The 25,274-nt window shown below is 30.9% G+C and overlaps 1 protein-coding gene across 2 annotated transcripts in view; it reads left to right on the plus strand.

The window, feature by feature from the left end:
* Window positions 1-17,094, plus strand: part of LOC139489552 (tuberin-like) — a 55,453-nt gene extending 38,359 nt beyond the window's left edge. Inside the window, exons 27-38 of one of the 2 annotated variants that reach the window (XM_071276098.1) lie at window positions 3,696-3,850; window positions 5,082-5,262; window positions 5,810-5,857; window positions 6,520-6,542; window positions 8,050-8,610; window positions 8,982-9,068; window positions 9,437-9,623; window positions 10,028-10,167; window positions 10,475-10,553; window positions 12,413-12,439; window positions 14,785-14,876; window positions 15,550-17,094. In XM_071276098.1, the coding sequence (XP_071132199.1) occupies window positions 3,696-3,850; window positions 5,082-5,262; window positions 5,810-5,857; window positions 6,520-6,542; window positions 8,050-8,610; window positions 8,982-9,068; window positions 9,437-9,623; window positions 10,028-10,167; window positions 10,475-10,553; window positions 12,413-12,439; window positions 14,785-14,876; window positions 15,550-15,735 (1,766 nt within the window). In that variant the 3' untranslated portion in view covers window positions 15,736-17,094. The remainder of the gene's footprint in view (window positions 1-3,695; window positions 3,851-5,081; window positions 5,263-5,809; window positions 5,858-6,519; window positions 6,543-8,049; window positions 8,611-8,981; window positions 9,069-9,436; window positions 9,624-10,027; window positions 10,168-10,474; window positions 10,554-12,412; window positions 12,440-14,784; window positions 14,877-15,549) is intronic. The other variant, XM_071276099.1, reaches the window with a different exon arrangement.
* The last annotated feature ends 8,180 nt before the right edge of the window (window positions 17,095-25,274 follow it).

Below are 25,274 nucleotides of genomic sequence, written 5' to 3' on the forward strand. Positions count from 1 at the left end.
TGTCGGGATCTGAATGAGTATATTTTATTTTCATTTCTCCTGTCGACTGTCGTAAAGTTCCTAGTAATGCAATATAAAATTATACTGAATCAGATATAATTTTATTTCGTCCTGCACATGGAATTTCACTCATATGAATTAATATCAATATCGTCTGATTTTCACATCAAACGAGCATATTATGACTTGAAACTTGCGTGAACAGGTTCCATGTGAATCTTATGATAATAGTTCATGCATAAATCACCGGAATTTTGTACACGTTAAATTCACGTAAATATTTGAAATAAAATTATTTAAATAATATCTTTGTTCTAAAATTTGATTAAAACCATAAAAAATACCTTCAGATTTTTGCTAAGTTTACGTGAAAATTAAATGAAACATTTCACGTGAGATTCATCCGAATTACTGATTTTTAACTCCATCATATTAGACAATGGTGGTATCATCACTACATCCCGTGATGCAGAAATATAGTATTTTAATAAAATTGATTCCTTTAACAGTTTTTTATATAATTAATTGCTCGGTTTGATGGTTGTTTAACGTTCAGTGGCAAATAGTTCATGCATGTTCGGAACAATACAATTTTGAAAACAGTTGTTTATAAAAGACACATTTGATGCACCAGTCAAAAAAGATTTTGTGAAAATTATGAGGAAAAATAATGATCATGATAAAATACACATTCCAAAAAATAAAATAACAAAACTCCAAGAAAAAATCCCTTATCAAATGACGAAATCAAAAGCTGAAAAACATCAAAAGAATGATAAACAGCTGTCATATTCTTGACTTGGTAAATACAATACATGTAGTATAGTGTACTCTGCGTTGTGTAAATGTGTTACTTGTTTGCTCAGCAAGTCGGACAAACCTTGCAAACTGTTAACCCGAATAATTCAGTCGTTATATTCCGCTTACTACATTAAGTAAGTAGGAGAGATCGATTACGGGGAGGGACTGAATTATTCGGGTTAGCAAACTGTATGCAAAATTTTACAAATTTCATCATTCTGTCATTTGTGAAAAATTATTTACATAACAAATCTTGAGATCATATATGCATTCTTTATATAAGTAAAACAACTGCGAAATTTAAAAGTTCCAGCTTGAAATTCAACCTGTATCAGTTGTAAGCCGGAGTCTGTACTATGTGTGCCTTTATATTTTATCAAAATGCCTAATCCAGCTGCCTGTCATGAAACAAAAGAGAAACTCCAGACGATATGCGCACCTATAATATGAGTAGTAACGCCAGGTACATAGTTTTAGAGCTGAAGCAAAACTACTGTAGTTCTAAATAATTAGCCGATTTAACTCTATATATACTAAGTGCGGGATTAACGGTCGAACGAACAAATGTAAAACAATATGATGATACGTGCTCTATAAGTAATTTAGTGACAATGCATATTTTCGAATATGCAGTTTATATAATGGAATGGTAATTTGGAGATCTGAAATGTAGTAGCAATGTAAGAAGGATAGCATTTTCGTCATTTCGTCTTTGGTGGAAACTTGACTAATTGGAAATTTTACCGCATCTCCTTATATTTCATAATGGTTTGAATTTTCTAGAGAAGAGCAAAAGTTTTAAGACTTAAACTAATATTTACCAAGAGACTGAAATGTTACTGTGAAAATTATACTACACATACTAAAAATTTTCCAACGTTTACTAAAACTACAAATAAGAAGTGTAAAGATACTATTCCAATTAGCATTAGTCACGATTTTTTTTATTTCTTCAAGGTGTTGATGTCAGTTAATTAATGCCCAGCTGTTGTTATCTTATAAATTGCATATCACACATCTCCATTTATCATTCTATCAGCCAACTTTTGTACAAATAACATGTACATAAATTTTTTTTATTTGTACTTGTACTTTTACAAATAAAGTCTCATGTTACCCCACTTCTAAAATGAGCAAGCGGTAACGCAGCTATTTAGTTTTGCGTAACTGTTCAATGTTGGTCTTCCTCGCGGTCTGCGTTTAAACTTTGTCGAATTTTTTGAAAAAATTAGAGGCAATGATTTAAATTTTAACAACTAAAGTTCCAAGTGTATATATATATACTTGTATACTTGTTCTAAAAACTAATTTTAAGAAAGAAACTTTCCGGGCCTTTTCCGACGCCTATTATGCGAGCAATATGGCCCTCAGAGCCCTAAAAGGTAACTTTGTTAATTTTCTTTCAGTCGTTTTGTCTCCCAACTTGTACATGTACATTATTTCCAACTCAAAACTAAAAAAACACCGAATACCCATGCAACTGGCGTAAATTAACACGAATATAAAATCTAAATGATTTCAAGATCTAGCTTTTTCACAGTCTCTTGCCGTTTGAATAATAAAAAGTCAGCCGTTTGCATGTAAATTTCGAGAAAAAAATTATAACGGAATCAGGGAACACGGAACCGGTCTGACTACAGTCAGCCCCAACTATCAACTTGCGTTTGTAGACGCAAGTGGATACTCGGGGCTGGCTTTATTCAGACTGTAACGGAACCTGAATTTTGTTATTTTATTGCTGCCGAGTCAAGTGCCCATGTATTTCTCAGCCCTCGTTAACTTTCTAATGCTTCATTCCGATGTTGCTGTCCTTCCTGAGTAGACGTGGTTTATACGATTACAAAGCTGGCACTGTATTTTAAAATATTTCCAAAACTATATCGAATTTACTCTGTACAGACCAATGAATTTCAGAGACTGTTTACACATGGAACACATGAAAAGTTATTCGGCTAAATAACCACTTTTTTACATTCCATACAAACAAACTATTTTCTGTATGATTTTCAACGTCTGCTTGTATTGTGCTTTTCCCCCTAATTATATCCGTATTCTCATCCAAATAAATTTCAATTTTGTCCGAGAGGTGTTTTTGATGACCATTTTAAAACGAATTAATAGTTGTAAAATTCCCCGTTTTTTTCACACATCATCCTAAGCTTCTATGAATTAGATTTTTACTTTCAAAACAAAATTTCATTGGGATACGGCGTGAATCATGAATAAGTGCTTATTGCAAAAATAAACCAAGGTTTACTTTTATAAATTGTTATTTGGATGGAGAGTTGTCTCATTGGCACTCACACCACATCTTCCTATATCTATACCAAGAATAAAAATAAAGTGATAAAACTGTGTCTGTTATGCATAAGAACATATATAGATAAAGCGTGCAGATGCTTAAATATCAAAGAAACAGAATATTTAAAAAGTAAAGTAATACTTTTTAAAGATTAACAATGAGCAGAATGATTGCCGGAAAACGATCAAACAATCTATGTCAAATAACTGCTACGTATTGCATCAAAACTCTCGGCACTCTGCATCTAGGAAAAGTTACCGTTAAAAATGCTACACAAAACCCGCTGCATTGGCTTATATGTGTGAACGTTATTCGATAACGTCAGGAACGATAACTCATGGCGTAACGTCATTCGGTATCGTGTTACCTTAATTTAGCCCAAAGTTTGAAAAAACAGACTGTGGTATGGTTTTATTTAAAAATAAAAAAGATGTTTTATAAATCTTGCAATAAATAAAATTAAATTAAAAATTGGTTTAATACTACAATAATAAATAAAATATACAGGATAGACAAATGGTGATTACAGTTATAAAGTCTATGTTCAATATCAATTTTTGTTATGTCTTGTAAATAAATGTGTTTTTTGTAGGGTCAATGAACAAATCTACAGACGGGCGGATGTTTAGTAACTTCCAGTGTAATTGTTGGTGTACAGGATGGGCAGAGGTATACATCAGATCTCCTAGTGGTGTCATCGGATGGATGATGAGGATTGAAAATGAAACATCTATGACTTCACTTCAGGTGTGTATAGATCTAGATTTTTTAGCTCAAATGACCCAAAGGTTTGGTTGAAAGGTTTAAAAATTAAAGCATGGACACAACTGGAAACAACATTTTTCAATCTTTCTAGAACCATAACTCCTAAAAGGTGAAATTGAAAGCCAGCTACCGTACATTACTGATTTTTAACCAGATTTTTGTGACAAAAATGTCGGTTATTGATTTGACGATGTACGGCTGGCGGCCGGGCGGGCGGCAATCAAATGTTGTCTGTGCATTAACTCATGAACCGTTCAACCAAAGCTTTTAAAATTTTAATATGTTGTTTCTGACAACTAAATGAAGGTCAAGTTCAATAATGGCAATTTTGACTTTTACCGTTCAGGAGTTACGGTTCTTGAAAGATTGAAAAATGGAGTTTCCAGGCGTGTCCATGCATTTACGCATGAACTGTTCTACCAAAGCTTCCCAAATTTTAATATGTTGTTACTGATGACAAAATGGAGGTCAAGTTCAATAATGACGATTTTGACTTTTACCGTTCAGGAGTTATGGTTCTTGAAAGATTGAAAAATGGAGTTTCCAGTCGTGTCCATGCATTTACACATGAACTGTTCTACCAAAGCTTCCCAAATTTTAATATGTTGTTACTGATGACAAAATGGAGGTCAAATTTGATATTGACGATTTTCACTTTCACCATTCATCAGTAATGGTTCTTGTGATATTGCCAGGACACAAATAAATGTTAATAAATCCGGTTTGCTGTCGTTGTGACAGCCTCTTGTTAATTCTTACATGTGGTAAAAAAATTATGATAGAAAAATAGAAACTATAGCATAAAGATCTACTATCAAGTCCAAATCTGCTAATATAGTTAGTAGATTGTCTTTGTGTATAGTAGTGATTACCCTTAAATCAGGATTTGTTTTAGTCTCTTTTGTATATTGAGCAAAAACGAAAGAAGATAGAAACTAATCAGTATAAATGATTAAGATTTGCAATACAAGATCAATAAAACTAGAGATTTTTGTCATGAATTCTATTCCCTGCCGCAATGTTGGAGAGTATCCTTTGCTGAACATGCACAATGTGAGCAACACATGTTCTTTAGAGCTTGAAACTTATCTACAAATTTTATGAATTTGGTTCCTAATGTTTAATTGGTATCAAAGATAAAAACTTATGGTTTAAACCTTGGTATAATTCTTTTGTTAATATTGAATATACTTGTTTTATGTTATATTCTCAGGACCCACAGTTTCATGACTTCACAATATTATTTGCTAACTTCCGTAACGCCAAACAGCCAGATATAGACAGCCTGAGTAGTAGGATTGATGTTGACAGTTTAGGAGAAGAAGAATATGTTTCGTTGTATGATCAACATTTCCCATCTGATCACGGGTCTTCAGGCGGATTGTTTGCTGAATGTATGTACAAAAAGAATTTATAGATTAGCATAAAGAGAGTCTTCATCAGTTATTTTTGAGGGTTCAGAAAAAACTTACATGATGAAATTTAGTGTGTGTCAATGGTTCTATAAAAACCAGTATGGGAATCATTTAAAACTATTTATGAAGATAAAAGAGCCTTCTTATGCCAAAAATTAAATATAATTTCTTAAAGTCTTATTAATAAGTAGAATATATTGATATAATACCCAACAGAAAGACACTGTGAACTGATTAGATGATAAGATTATAAAAAAAATGGAAAATTAATGAATGGTTTAGTTTCTGTACAAAGGGATCTGGGAAAATGTTATTTAAGTTCTTGCTTATTACATTTTGAAGATGTGTTTTCAAAATAAAAGCATCAAAACTTTTAATATCAAATTAAGCGGATTTCATAGAACATCTTTATTTCTATTCTTTCACAATATAATTAAGTATGTATAATTTATCTATGTAAGTTCTTTTGTAAATGCAGTAGCAGATACTTACTTTTATTAAAAGTTATTTTATAATAATATTTTAGGTGCTGAAGGCATACAGATTTTAATTGATGGAAACAATAAGATTGTTGGTATGTTATTTTTATATTATATTGAATTATATACCAAAAATGGTGGATGTGTGCCTTTCATTTGTTCATTATTGTTCAATAAGTCATCAACTAATCAGTATAATTGTATGTCAGTTAACCATGATGAGTAACACATCAAGTGTTAGTTTCATTCCACTCTGCTAATTTTTGCTGAAAATTATTTGCTTTGGACTTGGATAATTGTTGAAAATCACAGTTTTAACTGAATTTTTCTATACACCTTCAGATATTGAGCTGATTTTTGATATATGAGCCCAGCATGGTGAGTTACAGATCAAGTTTATGTTTCATTCTGAGATTATAGTTTTAAACTGATTTCATGTGGTTTCAACACATCTGGTTAGATCTGCAATACATCCACTTCCTATTTTTTTTGCTGACACTTTAAAGTTTAACTACTTATTGAATAAGGAAATTTTTCATCCAAGTAGTATTGATCTTGAGAGCGCATACTATCCATGCATGTTTGTGTCCACATATGTTGTTGAAATTGCAGATGTTTCAACTTTTTGTGATGAGGCCATTTGCGTCATTCTGACACATGTTGTTACCTATTAACTTGATTGCTGTCAGACAATTTATAATACAGTAGACCAAATGCAGAAAAGATTTTTTAAAATTTAATATTTTATTTTTTTTAGATTCAAATGGTCAGATTGAAAAGGTAAGTTAATTTAAAAAAAAAAATCAATTTCAAAACTATATTTTTTTGAAAATTTTGAAAAAAAAGTTAATTTTATTTACTCTTATCTTTTGGATATATATATATATATATAAATATATAAATTACAAAGCAGTGTCACTTATGTCACTTTGCAATTAATTTTTCTTAAACACTGGTATTGACATATTAAGACAACATTTAAACAAAATTCCAATTATTCAGTACATTATATTATAAAAAGTAAAATCACAAAAATACTGAACTTTAAGGAAAATCAATTCGGAAAGTCCATAATCACAGGGCAAAATCAAATAACAAAACGCATCAAAAACGAATGGACAAGAACTGTCATATTCCTGACTTGGTACAGGCATTTTCAAATGTAGAAAATGGTGGATTAAACCTGGTTCTATAGCGCTAACCCTCTCACTTTAATGACAGTCTCATCAATTTCCGATATATTTACATTGATGCGTTAAATAAACAGACACAATAAATAAAATAGTCAAAATATGGGTACATCAGTCATCATCGTATAACAATTTTAAAAGGAACAATTTAACAGAACACAAAAACATCTACTATCTACAAACACATTCATTGATTTGAGTGTCTGACGTCAGAAAATTTTATACGTCACATAAATTTGCCGTTCAATGTGCATACAAACAATTTAAAAATTTACATAGGAATGTTAGCATACAGGGTTAAAAAATCAAAAGTTTGTAAGAATAAATTTCAGAAAAAGACCGAGATTTAAACTAGTCCAAAAGTTATATATAGAATTTATAAGAATCCAAAAATAGTTAATTCCACTACGCGATTGAATGATTTTGACGTTTGTGGTTCAACGTATATTGTAATTCATAATAGAAATATATCATAATGACATATAATAGAACAATATCATACTGACGGGATTTTATTGCATTTAATATGAGGCAGGCATTACCTGTAAATGGGGACGAAGTCTGTATGAATTTTTTTTTTGTAACTTAAATATTTGTTTAAAAAAAAAGAAACGGAAATACCGTAACGTATCCGATTTTGGTTCTGTTGTTAGGGATTTAGTTGTGACGTTATTTAAATTATGACGTCATATGCAATGTAAACAAAGAAACGCTATCATCACAGATCAGGTAACGTTATTTCATATGAAGGAATTATTAAAAATGAAATTGGTATTGCGCGTTTCTTCCTATTTTATACTAGACTGATAAATATATATTTTACTCAAAGTTTCATACAAACCAGACCAGAAAAAGGAAGTACATTGTACATTTCTGCGCAGGTCCGGGATTTCAAAACACGACAAAAAAAATTTGAACGATTTTGAGTTCATTAGTACAATGAAAAATTCGGGAAATTTTCCCGTATTTTTTTTTTATTGAATTTTCTACTGTTATTGGGGACTCCGTCCCCATATTACATTGGTAAAGATCAGATTTTATAGAGCATATTAATCATCAACTCCTTATTTGAAATTATTTTCTATCTCAATTTTCAGGAAGACACAAAGGAATCAACTTATCAAGATGAAAAAAGCATTATTTCTATGTTGAAGAGAAGCACATCATCACCATCACTCTTAGAAACAGGAAATAATCACTCAGGTGAAAAAGACTCAATGCCATCCCTTATTGCTGATTCAAATAAACTTTTACATGATTCAGAATCTAATTTGCATAAAACAGTGGTTGATGGTCCAAAAGAAAAAGAAGATGGTATGAATTTGAGTGTGGTGTCAAACAGACCTAGTAATATATCTAAAAGCACAAATATTCTAAGTCCAACAAGTCCAAATACTGTGAACCTTCCACAACTGTCTTTGTCACCAGAAAGTTCTGAATCCTCTGCCCATGATGAGTTGCCAGATTTACCAGCATTCAAGAAACAAAGAGGTCATACAATATCTGTTGTGACCCCTGAAAGAGGCCATGAGGAAAGGTCAGGTGCTAAAGATGCCGGCAGAGGTGGCATCAATCCAAGTTTTGTGTTTTTACAATTGTACTTTGGAGGAGTGTTGCACCATGGAGGGGAAATGCCACTTCTACTTCCACAATCTGATGTAAGTTTAAGATAGATGTAAAATGTTTTTGATCTTATACATGTTTATTTTAGTAAAAGAAAAAGAGTGAAACATCTATTTATATTTGGACAATATAGGGACAATTAATGTAAAAAATAAACAACCATTTGGCCTTGTCCTTGACAAAAAAAAAAACACCCAAAAAAGCTGTTTGATGTAGATATTTTATATTAAATGAAACTGCACTTTTTTGAGATATTAAGAATTATGGTTCCTGTATTATTTTTCTTGACAATGAATTTGCAAATTAAAAAAAAAAGAAAATTATGAAAAAGTTGTGCATAAATACACTTAGTAATAGATATTGTGTGAATTATAGAAAATAGTTGCACTTTTGTTTATATTTTCAGGTTATGAAGAGAGCCATTAATAATCTAGATAGAATCTACCCATTTGCCACCCATAAAATTGGTGTGGTTTATGTTGGTTCACGCCAGGTATACCTCTTTAATTATCTGTTTAAATTGTGAAATTGATATATCTAACCACATTTACAAAAAAACAAACAAACATCATATCATTCAGTGTATGTTGTATTATCTAGATACATATCCTACCATTAAGAATTCAGATTAATTGAGCTATTTAAAACAGAACTTCATAAAAAAAAGATGGGAGAAAAAAAACAAAAGTTTCATGTAATAAAAGTAACCAACTGTAATAATGTTTTTGTGTTTAAGATTTTTGCATTTCTATTTGACAATTATTTGTTTGTCACAGTCATCTCTTTCAAATATATATCTTATTTATGTTCTTAAATGTATCAATTGTGAGTTGAAATTAAACTATTGTTATTGTTTTGTAGACAAAAGATGAGAAAGAAATACTTTCAAACCAGTCAGGGTCAGAGAGATATATTAAATTTTTACAAGGTTTAGGACAATTAATAAGACTACATGATTGTGATCCAAACAAAGTTTACATTGGAGGGTTAAATAAAGATGGCAGTGATGGACAATATTGCTATGGGTGGCAGGATGAGACTTTGCATGGTATATATATCTATTTTAACTTTTAATGGCGAGGATAAAAGCAATAAAAGGTAACCATTTAACAATAAGTAAAACTAGTACTGCATAGTCAGCTATAAAACTCATTATTTTTATTGTATAGTCATCTGTTAAAGGCCTGACATAAAATAGTTGAAACAATTCAAATGAAAAAACTAACTAAATTCTGTGTTTTGTGTTTTGTGTTTTGCAAGCTAACACTTGTTACTTATGGTTGTGATCAAAGTTGTAAATGTTGTATTATCTTAGATGACTTATATTCAAACTCTATGGATGTCACAAAGACATTACACATGATTTTCTTTTGAGCTGAGAAGAATAATGTAGAACTAAAGTAATTAAAAAAATCAATTATGAAAGATAAATTCATTTCAACTTTTTTACAGTGATTTATCATGTTGCTACCCTGATGCCAAACAAAGAGTCTGACCCTAACTGTAATTCCAAGAAACTGCACATTGGTAATGACTATGTTACTGTTGTATACAATGATAGTGGCGAGGATTACCGGATTGGTACAATAAAGGTAGATAACTCTGTAATGAAAGTTAGCCTGTAAAAAGAGGGATACAAAAAGTGCTTTTTCACCATATTTAAAACCCAATATGCACTATCAAATAAGAATTTGAGAAGAGAGAATGAAAAGAAATTTCAACCCATTAAAACAAACAATGGATTCAGTTTGGTAAATTTTAGAGACAGTGTTGATTTATTTTAAGGGTGGTAAGTTATAAAGTTAAACAGCTGAATGAAGTGATTAAAAGTAGTATTCTTAAAGTTTCTCTTTTTGGTGCTATTTGACATCCTTATTGGTTTTCTTTGATATATTTCAGGGACAGTTTAACTATGTTAATATTGTGATCAAGCCACTAGACTATGAAAGTAATGCTATAACATTACAGGCCAAAGAAGGCAAGTTTAGACATTTTAACTTTCATTTATAATTAACTTGACAATTTTCAGACTGACATAACTGAGGGTTTGGATAGGGTATACAGAAAAGAAAATAATTGGCCAAATCTACAACAAAATCTGACAAAAAATCTGAAAAATAGAAAAAATACAGCAAGGAAAATAAAGAAAATTGAATAACAGGTTGCTATAATAATGTAAAAAAATATGTAAAAAATTGAAGAATGCAGAATGAAGCGTCACTCATCCAGACTCTCACAATTCAGATGAATAATAAAATAATATCTTCTGTAAGCTAGGCAGCAATACAATACAATTTTATATACATACTGTTTGATATGAAATTGATCAGTATTTTGAGAATGTCTTTTACAATATGCATGCAGGGAAGGTTAGTTTGGCTTCTAATTACATAAAAAGCACACTTCATTGTCATTATAAAAGTTAATGATTTCATTTCATACTTTAAAATCACATACTATGAACTTTTGCATGAAGTATTCATCACTGCTCAAATGATAGAAATATCATAATTCTTGGAATATTTAAAGTTATGCTGTGTGTTTTATGGAACCTCTTTCTTGGATTCAATTATACATAGCAAATCATATGTCCTAACCTAAAACATTCATTTCTATTGGTTTGAAATTTAAACTTTTATTTTGTACATTGCATGCTGTTTTCTACCATAAGTTTTATTGATACTCATTAATTTTGTGTCACAACTGAAGGAAATTCAAGGAATGCAAATTAACAATTGTTCCCCATATTGAGTTTAGTGTTGAACTCCATCAGAAACCATGTTGTTCACCAGATATATATATATATATATATATGGTCTAGCGGGACGGCTGCAGTGCAGGCGATTTGGTGTCACGATATCACAGTAGCATGGGTTCGAATCCCGGCGAGGGAAGAACCAAAAATTTGCGAAAGCAAATTTACAGATCTAACATTGTTGGGTTGATGTTTAGACGAGTTATATATATATATATATATATATATATATATCAGTGGAACAGTAACTCTTGTGATCCTTATGATATCTTTTTGACAACTTGCTGAACATTTATGGGATGAGAATCATGAGATAGTAAGCTAATTGTCAAAAAAGCATTACAAGGGCCATTAGAGTTACAGTTTCACAGCTACATACCACTTTGTCAATTTTCATTTATAGATTGGCTGTCCCTCATTGTGACAAATTAATGTAGTTTTTTGTCTTTATTGTCACCAGTTACATTTATAGAATTACTAAATTTGGATAATTTACAAATCAAAGATGGTACTACTATAAGTGTACATGTATAATTCATCATTTAATATTATTTGGCACATATGTTAAGAATTACCAGAATTAGAGTTTGATAAAATTTTACCTTTCAAGAATTCCTCTGAATTCATTTTATAATATTTTTACCATTACATTATAGAAACAAATGGAATAATAATCCCATTTTCAAACTACTTATACATTGTTGATTAACAACTGTCAGGTTCAAGTCACCTTGATCTCCTTCTTCATGGTACATTTGTCAGTACCGGTATTCCTGATTCATTTTCTCAATTCTAAATACTAAGACAAGTATGTTTGGTGTATTATATTTTATATATCTTTTGACCTTGACCTCATGGAGTTTGTTTTATATACATATTACAACTATGCAGTAAAAGCTTATAGAAAGTAACAGTTGCTTTAAACTGCTTCTGGTGGAAAGATTTTATAAATTAATAAATGAAATTAACATTTCTATAAATTACATATTGTTAAAAACCCTAATGTTTTGTTTAATAAGCTTTATGGTGATATGTGCATGAACTATTTGTGTGGTTAACTAATACAATGTTTTGTTTTATAGTACCCTTTCAGGACAGTATCACAACAGGTACTTCTGTGTATGACTGCTTTGCTTTAACGCTTTATCATATTTACACCTGCTTCTATTCAATCAGGCACAGATTCAGAAAAGATCCACACTGTATTGGAAATTTAAGTTAACAAAACACATGAATTTTAATGTTGTATGTCGAGTTTGACAAAACCATGATATCAAGAATTCACGAAAAATACAATCCTTAAAGAGTAGTAACCATGAAAAATAATTTGACTGGAATATTTATAAAGAAAATTTAACATTTTAGTCTCCCTTTTCTCAATTTTGGATCTGTGTCTGGACAGTTGGCTCATTTATACTTAAAAAAAGATGATTGGTACTGGGAAACAAGATGTACTTTTAAATAATAGCTAATAAAACATTTTGAGAATAAAAAAACTGTCATAATACTTGTTAAATAAACAAATGTTTTGAGAAGAAATTAACCTTTGTTTTTGGACATCTTTTGCCAGTTTTGATTTAATTTTTATTTATAAATGAGCCATTAGCTGCAAGTTTAACAACCTTTTATCTTTATATTATGATCTTCTTAAAGCTACTCTAAGCTTGGATTAAAGACTGCCTCCTCATCCCACATCAAAAAAAAAAATAATGTGGAAAAATTAGTATAAATGAAACAAAATAGACATGGACAGTGTTAAATGGAAATCCTCTTAGCATGGACTTTACTGAAAGAAAAATTAAGTCCTGCTAGCTGGTTTTTTTTTCCATATCCGAACTATTGATGGATTAAAGTTATCTGTAAAATGTCAAATCACAAAGATTAGTTACATATTAAGGTAAACGCCAAGCTGTTAGTTATCACAGTTACAGCAGAAGAAAATTTCAGAAATCTTTCTGAATTTTTATAGTTTTTGTAAACTGAAGAAAAAAATTAAAGAAGTCAAAATTGACTAAGTTAAGCAAAAAAAAGGGCAAATTGATGTTACAAGGTAAATTAAATTCTTACAATGAATTAAAAAGCCCTGATTCTAGACACAGTTGCATTGGTCAATGACTAGTCTAATGTTGCAGCAATGATTTTAGGTATCACTGAGGGCAATGTCACTTACAACAGATGTTTACTTTACAATTATTTGTCATGTAAAACATTTTTTATTTTGCACACTTTAATACAAAAAGTGCCTAGCTCATAAGAAGATGGTTGTATGCTGTGCAAATCGTTTATGCATTGCTTTTTGCTACATTATCAACTACCTTGTCTGCTTTTTCCATGTAAATTTTGTACAGCTTGCATAGCATATCTAATGAAAAGAACTCATGACAACCAATATAACAAAGATAGTATTAATAACAACATGTTATACCAGTTGATCAACAGAAAATATTCACTGCACTCAATTTCTACAGGAAGGTATATTGTTATGCACAGGCCCTTTCATTCATCACATTCAGAAATTTAACAGGATACAATAGGTTCCTATTGCTCTTGTACCCTTCAAAGGGCCTCAGTTTTCGTTCCTATTGCTCTTGTACCCTCCAAAGGGCCTCAGTTTCCTTGTTTAAATAAATATTAAAAAAATGTACAAAGATATGTAAAAATAAAGAAAAGTTTCCTCAATATAAGTTGAGATACATCCTGCTTTACTATATGGTGAAGGACTTTTATTTAAAGATTCCTTTTATTGTAAACTAACTGTAGGACTTTTATGGCTCAGTCATTTAAAAGATATTTTGAATATCTGTAGTTCCTTTACCTCACAATAACATTAAGAAAGTCTATACATTAAGAAAGAATACACTAGGAGAAATGTTTTTGTCATTAGATAGTAGCACCTTGAGTTCTTCACACTAGTTTTTCTTGTAAATAAATCTGTCTTAGTCAATTAGTTTTTAACATCCAATAATTACTTGTCGTTTAGATTAGAAAGCATTGAATATATCTGCTATGCTATTTACAAATATCTAAATACATTTTTTCTACATTTCTTCATTTGATATATTTTATGGGAATAAACTGGTCAGATTTTGGTATTTCACAGTGCTTTAAATAGTTGAGCTTTTTTGTTGAACTTATGGAAATATAATACATTTTAATTTTATATATAATATTAAATGTTAAAGAACTATTTGGACATCTACACAACTTGACCAGCCTCAGCTTCCTTTGGTCAATATAAAAATAATTGTTTTCATTTGTTATTGCCAGAAACTTACCCAGCTTTTCACCAACTCATTTACCATGGATTACAGTTTAGTAACAAATGTTTGATCATGCTTTGCTATTTATCATTGACATATAATTGCATGTATGGTCCACCAAATATAAAATTTGACTAATAAATATTAATACAAACATATGTTTATTCTAAAAGTAATTGACAATACATTTTCAGATATAGCTGAAATTCTTGGTCACAAAGATACTAAAGTAATTTCTGATGAACATTTATCAGACTTAGTAAGACAGATTGCTGTAAATTGTAATGTAAGTATAAATGAATATAATTATTTACAGACTATACAGGTATAAAGACAAAAACAATGTGGGGTAGAAATTGATGACATATCTAAGGTCAATGCAATGCCAAACAAACAAGTATGTGTGTTTCCTGTACATGCTGAAAAAAGCAAGAATTTTTTTTTATATTTAGATCTAATATTTGTTTTACATTGAGTCTATGGGAGCAATATTGTGACTTTAACTGTGCTTATTAAAAAAAATGGTAGGGAATAAGAACTAAGTTAGGCAGGGGTACAGTAAACACACACTTTTTGTATGGCCTAACCATTATTTTTTAATGTTGTATTTTTAAGGAAAACAGGTCATTTTAAGAATGTCAAAGAGATAGTGCTACTAGAAGTTTTTACTTAACATACACTGTAACAAATAATATGTAAACACCACTGATCTTTACCATGGAAACATGTCAGAGAAATCAAAATTACCATAAAGAACATATTACTTGAACAGTAGAAAAAGATATGTTACACTAGAACTGTTATTGCTTATTTTCAGACTGAGGGCAGTGATCATAGTTTTGTGACAGGTTTATTCTGCATGATGAATGGTTGCTTCTTCATATGCTTAATATAAATTGTCAATTTATCAACTATAGCATCATTGAGAATACTACATTCTATAATCTTTCTTTGAACAGTTGGCATCATTAGTGCTACAAAGACAACAGTCCAATCCAGAGGATCCATTTGCTAGTAATCCACTGGAACGACTACGTCAAATAAAGAGGATTAAACAGAAAGCCTTACTAGAGTTAGGACTACAGAACCCCACAGAACAAGATCACAGAGGACAAAAATTAGATGATTTTACTGATTTCGTTTAGATCATTTCACAAAATTTACCTATTAATTTGATAGATCATTTCACAAAATTTACCTATTAATTTGATAGACCATTTCACAAAATTTACCTATTAATTTGATAGATCACCTCACAAAATTTACCTATTAATTTGAGAGATCATTTCACAAAATTTACCTATAGGTAGGATATTCATTATTATTGATCTTTTTTCAGAAAAATCTATTAGTATCACTACAAAATAGAAATTTTGATGAATTGATTATGATCTGAATTGCTGCTCAAGTAAAAAAGTCAAGATCTCTTCTATAGATTAATATTGGATATGTTATGTATACAAAATATATAATACATTCCCAGTAAATACATAAAATAATGATGAATTACTTAAAAATGTTTCATTTAATGTAAGAGGCTGTAAATACAGAATTAAGGTTACATTGCCTTATGTGAGAGTGTATTTTTTTTCAAATTACCAATAATAATTGGGCATTTCAACCCCTTATTTTAAGAAAGGAGAAGGGCCATTTAAAATGCAACATAAAGGGGTGTAAATGTAGCTCAGTAAAAACTTTTAAACGAATTCATAGGATGAAATCGAAATTTTTAGTCGTGCATAAATCTAACAGTATGTGATAATAGTCACAATTAAAGGCATTTGAAACCAAATGGACTATAAGTTAAAGTTACAATTATAAGCAATTAAAACCAAATAAAGGTATGAAAAAGATTGTTTGAATGATAGATGTTTGCCCTATGCCAACTCAGCACCTAAATAAAGTTATATTTTCTGGTGACCATTTTATTTGGTTAGTAAATTCGTAATTTCAAGCACAATTTTTTTTTTTTTTTATATATATATTAAACCTTTAAACTTCATTAAAGTAAGATTTTTTTAATTTTGAGTGATGTTTTTACCTAATTTTGGAAGATTCTTAAACAATAAGATGAACAGTTGCAAGCAAAAAATCATTACCCCATCTAAAAGCAAAAGGGTCTATACTTGATGAATTGAAATTTGTCTTGATTAAAAATACAGCAACATAAGATGTTATATCAACAAGCTTTCCGAAGTTGTTGAATCCTTTATTACTGTGTAATAACAGGCTGTTATATGATTTCTATTTCCTGTCCAATGGACACATTATGTTTTTGACTCTTTGTTTGCCAATAATCTCCTTTCTCAAAGGAACTAATTTCATACAGATATGTGTGAAGCTAAGAACCTGATGAGATTGTAAAATGTGCATAACATAGTGTCAATAAATCACTATTTGTTTTGGTTTAAAGCTTTATATATTGTTTCTTTTTATAATTTCTCTATGACTTTGAGCATTTTATTGCTATATAAATTTGCATATAAACTTATATTTCAAAACTGGTTTTGTCTATTAGTTTCCATATTTCTATTTATTTGTGATCCTTTCTTTCATTCTAAAACTGGTTTTGTCTATTAGTTTCCATATTTCTATTTATTTGTGATCCTTTCTATCATTCTAAATCTGAGGGGAAGATACTGATAAATAAAGTTATTCTTATTCTTTCACATGACATGGTTATAATGTATAGGATAATGTAAATATGTTTACAGCAATTCTTTATTAGGTCCCCTATAGTGATCAGTCTGTCCGTCCGTCCGTCCGTCGTACCGTCCGTCCGTCCGTAACACTTTGTGTCCGCTCCATATCTAGAGAACCATTATGATTTCATACTTTATACTTTACATGTTTATTAACCACCACCAGAGGGCGTGTCATGATGTATGTACAACTTCCTAGGTCAAAGGTCAAGGTAAAAAAACTTTGGTTTCAGTTGACAACCCTGTGTCCTGTGGTGAAGATCGTGTCCGCTCTATATCTTGAGAACCGTTATGATTTCAAAGTTTATACTTGACATGTATATGAACCAACACCAGAGGGTGTGTCATAATTTATGAACGACTGCCTAGGGCAAAGTTCAAGGTCAAAAACTTTGGTTTCAGTTGACAACCCCATGTCCTATGGTAAAGATTGTGTCCGCTCTATATCTTGAGAACCATTATCATTTCAAAGTTTATACTTAACATGTATATAAACCAACACCAAAGGGTGTGTCATAATTTATGTGCAACTTCCTAGGTCAAAGGTCAAGGTCAAAAACTTTGGTTTCAGTTGACAACCCCATGTCCTATGGTAAAGATCGTGTCCGCTCTATATCTTGAGAACCGTTATCATTTCAAAGTTTATACTTGACATGTTTATAAACCAACACCAAAGGGTGTGTCATAATTTATTTACAACTTCCTAGGTCAAAGGTCAAGGTCAAAAACTTTGATTTCAGTTGACAAACCCATGTCCTATGGTAAAGATACAATTTTTTGATGCACATTATTCACAGCGGGGCCCACAGAGATGGCTCCCATCTCAATGATATCTAGTTATCTTTAAAAATATGGTATAAGAGTATGTTTCTATTGCTCTGCAATAAAATGCAGTTGTATATTGAAAAGGTTGAGAATAAAAATAATCTGTTCTTATTTGAAAGTGCTGGGTAATTTTATTTCATAAATGAATGTATCAATTTTAGATTATTTTCTTGTATAATGAAAACATATTTATATATATTCAATTTAGCAAAATTAGCATTAAAAATTATCTTCGTCAAGATACAGAAAATGGGCTACATCACAGAATTTGGTAAAAGTTTGCATACCACTTTTTTTCTTTTTGGACTACATACAACTGAAAGTCCAAAAAAATAATGTATTTATCTTTTTTATTTATTGAAATATTGCTTAAAGATTTCTTTAAAAAAGATTTAACATTTGTACAAAAAGGACTGAAATTTGACAAAAAATGTTTTTCAATTTGTTTTAAACTCAAATCTCAAATATCAAGTAAAGGGTAGTTGAATGTTTTATTTTTGTCACTTTTGATGATTATCATTTTTATTTGTTCAGCATTATTGTACTTTATTCTTCAAACATATGAACACTGCTCCTTTTTTTCAAACAGTAATTTTGTTATTTTAGACAGGTAAAGGATTAGGCAAGATTAGTCATGGACAGGTATAACATAATTTGCTAGCTCAACCCAACTATATTTTATTGATAATATAATTATTGCGTTCTCAAGCCATTTACAGTACTTCTTTGTTCATGTTCTGTTGTGATTAATCCTACACCAGTAGTCCTGTGAAATCTACTGGATTTATTTTTAATTAAAGGCCAGTTTTTGTTTTATGTATTTTTCTTGCATTTGTATTGTTATGTTTGCTCAGTGATTGTTATCTAGTCCAGAAATATTCCACATGGAATTTAAAATAAATCAGAATTTTTATTTAAGCCTCAATATATAATATTGATCTAACATTAACTATTTAAATATTGGAATTATAAATATATACCTATACTATATACTTTGCTTTTGTTATTGTTTGTTTTGCCTTTCACCACAAAATGTTACAAAAACAGTAACAGGGCAACAAGACAGATATTTTCTGAAGTTCACCACATTGAATTGTTTCCATAATTTAGCAGTTTGACTATAAAACCAAAACTTTTCATGTTCATGTATATGCTATTCGTAGAGTATACACACATGGTTTCCTGGTATTCTGCTTGTATTATGATCAAATGACAATATTCAAATTACTGTGTAGTACAGCTTAAATAGGAATGATGGAATTAACCGTTGCAACATGAATGTTTATTAGCAGGATAAAAACAATTGACATTTGTTTGTTATGCCCCCGCTGTAGAAGAGGGGGCATTAAGTTTCACCCTTGTTTGTCCGTCCGCCCCAAAATAGGTTTCTGTTCTCGAACATTAGTTTGTCTCAACCAAATGTTATGAAACTTATACACAATGCTTATTACAACAAAACACAGGTCAGTTTGAATTTTGGTGGCGTCACTTTTACAATCAATAGTTATACCCTTTTACAAAAGGAAAAAATGCTGTTCTTAAAATATAATTGATGTCATTATTAAAATCTTTTTTGAAAATTGGAGTTCTTTGTCCAGAATGAATCAACTACAACCAATGCTTTAATCGCATTACATAATTCATTACACATTCATTTCTGCTCGATAAATGAATTAGGTGTTGACGATTCACTTGGAAACTCAACATATACCATCACAACACTTACCAAAGAGGAAATCCTGAATAATTATAGGTCTGTTTTATGTTCCTTTTGGAATTTCAATCAAAGATGAATACTGGATCTTCCAACACTGTACTGGATACCTAAACTACATAAGTGTCCTTACAAACAACGGTATATTGCTGGGTCCTCCAAGTGCTCCACAAAACCTCATTCTTAATTATTAACGTCTATTTTATCAGCAATCAAAACTGGGCTTCAAAATTATTGTGAAATTTCGAAAGATCTTTTATAGTACATACAATCTGACTCTTTCATCTTGAAATAGTATTACAACATTTGACTCTTCTATACTTGATAGAAGTATTCCCCATTCCTAACTAAAAGACAAATGGAAAGAGTTGGTATTGCTTTATTTCATTAAAAAAAAGAATGGCCAACGTAGATACAAGTATCTTGTCTTAGGGAGGAAAAGAAATCACTTTGATTCAAACAAAAAATTCTCTGAAACTGACATTATCATGATGCTTGATTTCTTGATTGACAACACATTTGTTACGTTTAGAGAACGTGTTTTTCAACAGACTGTCGGCATTCCAATGGGAACCAAGTGTTCCCCTCTTGCCGACTTGTTCTTTTATTATAATGACGCTGATTCATACAGGAACTAATACGAAGAAAGATAAGAAGTAAGCAATATCCGTTAACTTTACTTTCCGCTATATAGATGATGTTCTCTCACTAAATATTTCAAAATGTGGTGACTATGTTGAAGGATACAACAGATACAATTAAGTCGGCCTCATATCTTGACTTACATCTTGAAATTGACAATGAGGGTCGGATGAAAACAAAACTTTACGACAAAGGGAATAATTTCAGCTTTCCAATTGTGAACTTTCAATTTCTATGTAGCAACATTCCAGCAGCGCCTGCATACAGAGCATATATCTCCCAATTGATACGATATTCCGGGGCTTGTATTTCCTATCATGATTTCCATGATAGAGGGTTGCTGCTCACAAGAAAGCTATTAAACCAAGGATTCCAAATGGTGAAGTTGAAATCATCCCTTTGTAAATTTTACGGACGCCATTACGAGTTGGTTGACTGTTATGAAATAACCGTTTCACAGATGATATTGGATATGTTCCTTATGTCTAAATACAATCCCTTCCTTTTTTATGAATGTGACTTACCAAATTAGACTACTAGTATTTACCGGATTTGTAATAACATGAGCAACACGACGGTCGCAGGATCTGCTTACCATTCCGTAGCACCTGAGATCACCCCAGTTTTTGATGGGGTTTCTGTTGCTTAGTCTTTAGTTTTTTATGTTGTGTCCGGTGTACAATTATTTGTCTGTTTTTTTTGTCCTTTTCTTTTTTAGCCATGGCTTTGTCTGTTTATTTTCGATATATGAGTTTGGTCGTCCCTCTGGTATCTTTCGACCCTCTTTTATACAATGCCATATTCAATTTTACCGCCACTGATAAATTGAAGCATTCTTTACCATTCAGCGCTTACAAGTACTTTGATTACCATTCTAGGGTAATGCCCCTTTACAAATGAAAAAAAAATAGCTGAACATATTTGTTTCTGTTCTCGAACTTAACTTTTTCTTAACTAAATTTAATGAAATTTATATATAATGTTTATTACCACTAACCAAGTTTAGGTTAAAATTTTGGCAGCTTCACTTTTACAGTTCTTGAATTATTTCCCTGTATAACGTTATATGCTAGCGGGGGCATCAGCTGTGTCCCTATGGACACATTCCCAATTTATTGTTGTCTGAATCTAGTGTACAAATAGTCTGACACAGTACTGTAACGTTTTATATGTTGTGTACTGACAAAACTGTCAGTCACAGTACTGTGAAATCCTACTAGTCATTGTCTGTTTCGTTTTGTTTGCCACTTTTGTTATGCAGGAACTTAAAAACTGATGACAAATTTTGTGAAAATTTGAAAGAATCATACTTTAATACATTATGTTCTTTGGCACCCCTGTTTAACTTCTTTTACCAAATGAGACTTAAGTTTACTTTTGCTTGAGATGGACTTTATCATATCTACACATAACAATATGCATTTGTATGATATTCTCCTAATGAACCCCTTGTCCTATGCCCTGTTTCTCAAGCATCCCTCGTCAGAAATTAAATGAAACTATATCAGATTCCCACCATGTCATGCCATTGTGCATCTAGTAAGTAACATTATGTGAATTTTATTTTGGTTTCCTTAGCAAATTATGGACTTTGCAATGCCTGATGGGGCATACGTTTGTTAAGTTTGCTCATAGTACCTCTATTGTAAAACTAGGTTTATTTATGGAATAGAAAGAAAAAATATACTATTAGGTTGCTGTAATTGAAAATAAATAAATGTATAAAACTACTGTCAAGTTGGTTGAACACTATAGGAGATATACACAAATCCTACATTAAAACTTTGTTATCATTTTCTCCTATTTGTAACTGTTATACAATAGAAGTGTAAAGTAAAATGACAAAATTATTGAACTCCAAGGAAAATTCAAAACAAAGTCCATGATCAAATGTCAAAATCAAAAGCTCAAACACATCAAATGTATGGATAACAACCGTCATATTCCTGACTTGGTACAGGGATTTTTCTTGTGTATGAAATGGTGGATTTAACTTGGTTTTATAGCTAGCTAAATCTCTCACTTGTATAACAGTCACATAAAATTTCATTATATTGACTTTTGCTCTTTTTTGTTTCAGGTAGTTCTCAAAAGATTTTCATTTCAATCGTTTTCAGTGGGAAACCCGACTTCTGCAGTTTCATTGGAGCCTATTATGTCACGCTGTTTCGTTTATTACTTCACAACCGGCTTTTTAAGCTTGACATTGCTTGAGAAGTCAACGTCTTTCTCTGAGGGTTACTATTATTCAACATTTGTTTCTGTTACTGTGCAACTAGAAAAAGTTTATAAAAGTGCAAAAGACTACCATACTGCGATTACATTGTCCAAATAAACTAGATTATCCGTGATGGGGGATTTTCTCGCTGTGTTGAAGACCTATTAGTGGCCTTCTGCTGACTTCTGTTCTTTGGTCGGGTAGTTCCCCATTTCCGTTCTCAAATTTAGATACATATGATCAACTGTAATTATGCAAAAACCGTTTCATTAATCATTCGAAGGTTACTGGTGATCCGCCAAAAGCAAATAGCAGTTGTCGAAATTGATACAGTTCCCGTCGTGTAGAACATCCTGTTTCTTTCGATCTTTATCTTTCATTTTCACTTGCCAGTACCCAGTACAAAGGTCTAATGTAGAGAATTTATTTTCGAATAATTGTTCTAAAAAATTGTTGATATATAAAAAAGAAGATGTGGTATGATTGCCAATGAGACAACTATCCACAAAAGACCTAAATGACACAGACATTAACAACTATAGGTCACTGTACGGCCTTCAACAATGAGCAAAACCCATACCGCATAGTCAGCTATAAAAGGCCCCGATAAGACAATGTAAAACAATTCAAACGAGAAAACTAACGGCCTGGTAAAGTGTATTTATCTTATCATTTTATATCGTTAACATTTCGATAGTCTTCACAAAAGCTTGTATTTCAGTCCTTTTTTTCGCTGATACTATCCAAGATAGTCATGGGCCGTATGCTGACTGAATTATTCCTGATTACACTGAATATTGATATGTTTATCGACTTCCTATCGTGTATATGTTACAGTTAATTTGTATAATCAGGGATTATGTAGAATCCCTAAAATTTTCAGGGATAATGCATAAACACTGGTTAGTTTAAGGATTATATATAATCACTAAAACTTTCAGGGATTATGTATAATCGCTAGAAAAAAACGTCAGGGATTATACAGAATAATTGAAATGATACTAACATATAACATATTGAAATATCTTAAAAGTTAACCTTAATATATCATAATAATAATAACCTTAATATTGTAAAACGTTAGGCATAATTTATTAATATGAAAGACACAAAACTATTGAAATGTTAAACACAAAATAATTAAATGATAAGCACAATATGAATAAATGATAAGCAAAATATATATAGAATAATCGATGTTTTGTTTTTAATACTGACTTTATCAGTAATAATATCAAGCGGGCCCTTTTTGATATTGACTGTTTTAGTATTAATAATATCAAGCGAGCCGACACGGGCGGGTTGATGAAGTCAGTATGAAAATATTAAATTGCATAATGATTATTCTTTTTATCGTATTATTTTAGCAATTGTTTTTAGGTTGAGAATATAAAATAAAATGAAATTGTCATTAAAGCTATTTTTATGCGTACAGTCGTTTCGATAAATGTTAATGTTATATATAATAATTTAATATAAAACATTTTATTTACAAACTATTTGGATGGCATCGACTAGTACACATTTGCCCTGATTTTCTAATTCACATCTGTTTTTACCACGATATCAACATTAAAAAAAACCTTGTCCTCCACATCAGGAAAAAGAGTTTTCAGCACAAACATCTGAAGGTACAAATTGTACCAAAGAAGGGAAATCAGCAACCTCAAACTGATTTCCTGTATTAAACATCCGAGTAGGATTCCATGCTATATAGCAAGACGATATCCTTCTTCAGACTTTTCGTGAATATTGACCATTAGTTTTTTGGGATCTCCCTTTCCTGGAACCAATGATTTGTATAGTAAGACTATACAAATCATTGATGGAACCACTAGTGTAATTGGTTTGAGATATCATCTTTGAAGCTTTTAATTATTGATAATACCTAAAATCATATTAGGGAATTTGTAGAATAATAATTAAAATTATCAGTGATTATATAAAATCACTGGTCATTTTCAGGGAATCTATATAATCACTAATGTTTTTAGTGATTCTACATAATCCCTGATTATACAAATTCACTGTAACATATATATAGGGTTGTGGCGAGGAGTTTGCGTTATTTCGTGTATTTATTTTATGGTGCAGCAAGCTATTTATACAAAATTCTCTCAAAATTACGACGCAAAAATATCATTGTAGCGACTATTCGTTTAACAGTAGCAATTACTCAATAACTTTTGTAAGTCAATACATATGTTCTCTTCAGGTCCCTCGCTATGAATTTATGATATGGTTCATTGATTTTTAAAAATCCAGAAAAGCGTTTCGGACGCAAGAAATTATTAAACGTGTTGTTGTCATTTTTTACATCACTGGGTCGATACCTCTGCTAGTGGACTATCAGTCCCCGAGGGTATCATCAGCTCAGTAGTCAGTACTTCGGTACTGACATGATTTAACAAACTTAACTAAAATTGTTCATTTAAGAATTTTAAAATTATTATAAAAACTAAGGTTTCAACTCCCTCAGGCAAAGTTGGCTTCATATGAATTTTACTATTTATTTTAGGTATTTTTGACATATAGCTCTTCAACGGTTTCGGTATTTATACATCTTCGGATTTCAAATGTTTG

The sequence above is a fragment of the Mytilus edulis genome, chromosome 9 (assembly GCF_963676685.1).
Source record: "Mytilus edulis chromosome 9, xbMytEdul2.2, whole genome shotgun sequence".
In the NCBI taxonomy this organism is placed as follows: Eukaryota; Metazoa; Mollusca; class Bivalvia; order Mytilida; family Mytilidae; genus Mytilus; species Mytilus edulis.